This window comes from Gastrolobium bilobum, unplaced genomic scaffold (genome assembly GCF_033153095.1).
Source record: "Gastrolobium bilobum isolate Gb01-03AN ecotype WA unplaced genomic scaffold, APGP_CSIRO_Gbil_v1 utg8924, whole genome shotgun sequence".
Classification (NCBI taxonomy): Eukaryota; Viridiplantae; Streptophyta; class Magnoliopsida; order Fabales; family Fabaceae; genus Gastrolobium; species Gastrolobium bilobum.
The window spans coordinates 81,384-84,394 of NW_026899904.1; the positions used below are offsets into that span (position 1 = coordinate 81,384).

Below are 3,011 nucleotides of genomic sequence, written 5' to 3' on the forward strand. Positions count from 1 at the left end.
CCGCAAAAATTTGTACAGATGTATATTTTTATAATTATATTATTGTAACACATTTATACCTATATAACATAACATATATTCAGTCGTTACTATTTGATTATATTAATTTCAAATTTAAATCATGAATTTTATTCTGTTCCTTTTATTATTTATTTATTTTACACATATTGTTAATTAAATATATTTAATAATTAATTAATCATTTCGTATCGTATACAACAGTCATTAATAATTCAGTGATTGAATCTTAATGTTAGTTAAACATGTTTGTTTGTGCATCTCTCTTTACTTTATTGATTTTTACCTTAATACACCGTTTGGGTTCCCCCTCTCTCTCTCTCTCAAATTCCCTTCTGACCCGTGAAGCTTAGTGATATGATCAAAGTGCTTTCCACAGAAGACACATCAATTTGGTAATCAAAATTTTCCATTTATTTATGATTTACTGGGTTTAAATTTCCTTTCCTTTTTTTTCTTTTTTCGCTTGCCCAGTTTTGAGTGAATCAATGTCACTATTTCTGTTTCGTTCATCTTTTTCTGCATCAAATTTTGTGGAATAACCGAGATGGGTATGTGAGGGGAACAATAAAAATGAGATTTTTCACCATTGGGATGGCTGTTGCTGCGTATAGAAACTTGAGCACAAATGGTTTTTCAAAACCCTTATATATTAGCTCTTACGCCAAGTGCAAGAACAAGACAACAACAGAGAGAAAACATCAACGTGGGCCTAGAATTCAATGGACAGAGGAGCAGAAGAGTGTGTTGTCTGCTGTAAAAGAGGGAAATTGTGTGTTCATCACAGGTTCAGCTGGGACTGGTAAAACCAAATTGCTCACTGAGGTTGTGAATCTACTGAGGAAATTGCACACAAAATCTAAGGTTTTTGTCACAGCTTCAACTGGGGTTGCAGCATTTGCTATAAGGGGGCAAACTTTGCACTCATTTGCTGGTATCCATCCCCCATTTGATGTTCCTGAAAAATTGGTGAAGGGGATTTTGTCTAACAAGAGGGCATCTAGGAGATGGAAAAAGGTTAAAGCTTTAGTCGTAGATGAAATTGGAATGGTAGATGCAAGGTTGTTTGATAACCTAGAGTTTATTGCTAGAAAGTTGAGGGGTGTGAGTGAAACATGGGGAGGAATTCAGCTGGTTGTGGTTGGGGATTTCTGTCAGTTACCACCCATCACTTATAAATCCGAGGTTGTGAGCTATGCATTTGAAGCTGATTGTTGGAACGAGAGCTTTGATTTGCAGATTGAACTTACTAGGATCTTCAGGCAGTCTGATCCGCGGTTTATTGAGTTGCTTCAGCGCATAAGGATGGGGGAGAGTGATCACAGCGACTTATTATTCCTCGAGAAGTATTGCTCGAAGAGTGAGATTGATCCCTCTGCAGTGCAGCTCTTCCCAAGGAAAAACAAGGTGATGGAAGTGAATGAGAAGAAGCTTAGAAGCTTGCAAAAGGATATTATTGTTTATAGAGCTGTTGATAATGGTGAGGAACCTTGGAAGAGCCAGCTCAAGCATGGAATAGCACCTGATGAACTCTCCATTTGTGTAGGTGCAAGAGTTATGTTGGTCAAGAACTTGCATACTTGGAAAGGATTGGTGAATGGCGCGACCGGTACTGTTGTAGAATTAAAGGTAGGGGATTTTGATGGCCTATGCTCTGATAACCTTCTGCCAGTAGTCAAATTTGACAAAGGGAAAGAATTTTTGATTGGACCAGAAGAGTGGCATGTAATGGATGGAGATGTTGTTGTTGCTTGTAGGAAGCAGATACCACTTAGCTTGGCATGGGCTATGAGCATTCACAAGTGCCAGGGAATGACTATTGACAAAGCTTACATTGATTTGAAAGGAACATTTGCCCCTGGAATGGTTTATGCAGCAATTTCTCGTGTTACAAGCTTGGAAGGTCTTCATATATCTGGTTTTTCGCCCTCAGATATTCAAGTAGACCGTAAGGTTTCAAAGTTCTATAGAGATTCGGCTTTGCAACGTAATAGCAAAGATCTAGACAATAGTTGCATTGAGAGAAATGATGGCTCTAGTAGCATAACTGGTGATTCAAAAAAAGCAAGCACTTCTGAAACCAAGTACTATTTTTCACTTGCTGATTTCTTAGCTAAACGCATGAAAAGGTCATGAAGATGGTCCTCTTTTTGTCAATGTTCCTTATCGTTTCTATGTCTACCATAGAAATTTTGTGAAATTGTCACGAGGGTACATCTCTTTCAAATTCAATTCATAAGTATAGCTTCCCTTCAGTGAGTGCTGAAGTTGACTTTGGCAGGATTTGTAGGATAAATAACTCTTTGTTTTTTTTCCCTTTAAAGTGAGAAGAGATATTTGTTATCAACTAGTTCAATTTAGAGTCTGGTTGGAAAGCTTGGCAATGCTGAACCTTTCATTCTTCTTGGTCAAATGAAGAATATCAGGTATTTTAGTGTGTATCAAGTAAGATTGATGTCTTCTTTTCTAAATAAATAATAAGTTTTCCATTCAACTTGCATTCATTTTGATACAATTGCGTTATGTTTTATGCTTAACTTTCTGATGACAAAAAAAAAGGGAAAGAACAGCTAAAGAATAAAAGTGAATTAGTGTGAGTTGTAAGTGGACCAAGATACAATGAAATTTCAGTTGCCAATTTCTAGTCATAACTGGGGGGATGCAAAATAATGCCTCCTTGTGTTTAGTCAGAACCCTCAATCTAGTTTCCAATCTTTAGATTGGGTTAATTTAGTCTCAATTGTTCAAGTTTTTGCAAACGTGCTGTCACCATTAATCTTAATCCATAAAAATGACTTTGAAATAATGTAGTTTTTATAATCTTTAAGTAGAATCTTTCTTTGAAAATTTTATATATTATCAACCAAGCTTAGTAATAGACACGGCAAACACTAATCTTGTTGACTGGATAATGCCATTTTAATACATCTTAGTGTACAAATTTTGTAAGAGATTGCAATGGTACGAATACAATTTGCCTAATCTAAAAGTGA

The 3,011-nt window shown here is 36.1% G+C and overlaps 1 protein-coding gene across 1 annotated transcript; it reads left to right on the forward strand.

Annotated features, from left to right (window-relative positions):
* The first annotated feature begins 591 nt into the window (after nt 1-591).
* Nucleotides 592-2,154, forward strand: LOC133294143 (ATP-dependent DNA helicase PIF1-like). Its single transcript, XM_061492793.1, has one exon. The coding sequence runs from the start codon at nt 592-594 to the stop codon at nt 2,152-2,154; it is 1,563 nt and encodes a 520-aa protein (XP_061348777.1).
* Nucleotides 2,155-3,011: the final 857 nt, after the last annotated feature.

Excerpts from the sequence above, each read along its gene's own strand:
- LOC133294143 (XM_061492793.1), top strand. The coding sequence starts at position 592 with ATGAGATTTTTCACCATTGGGATGGCTGTTGCTGCGTATAGAAACTTG.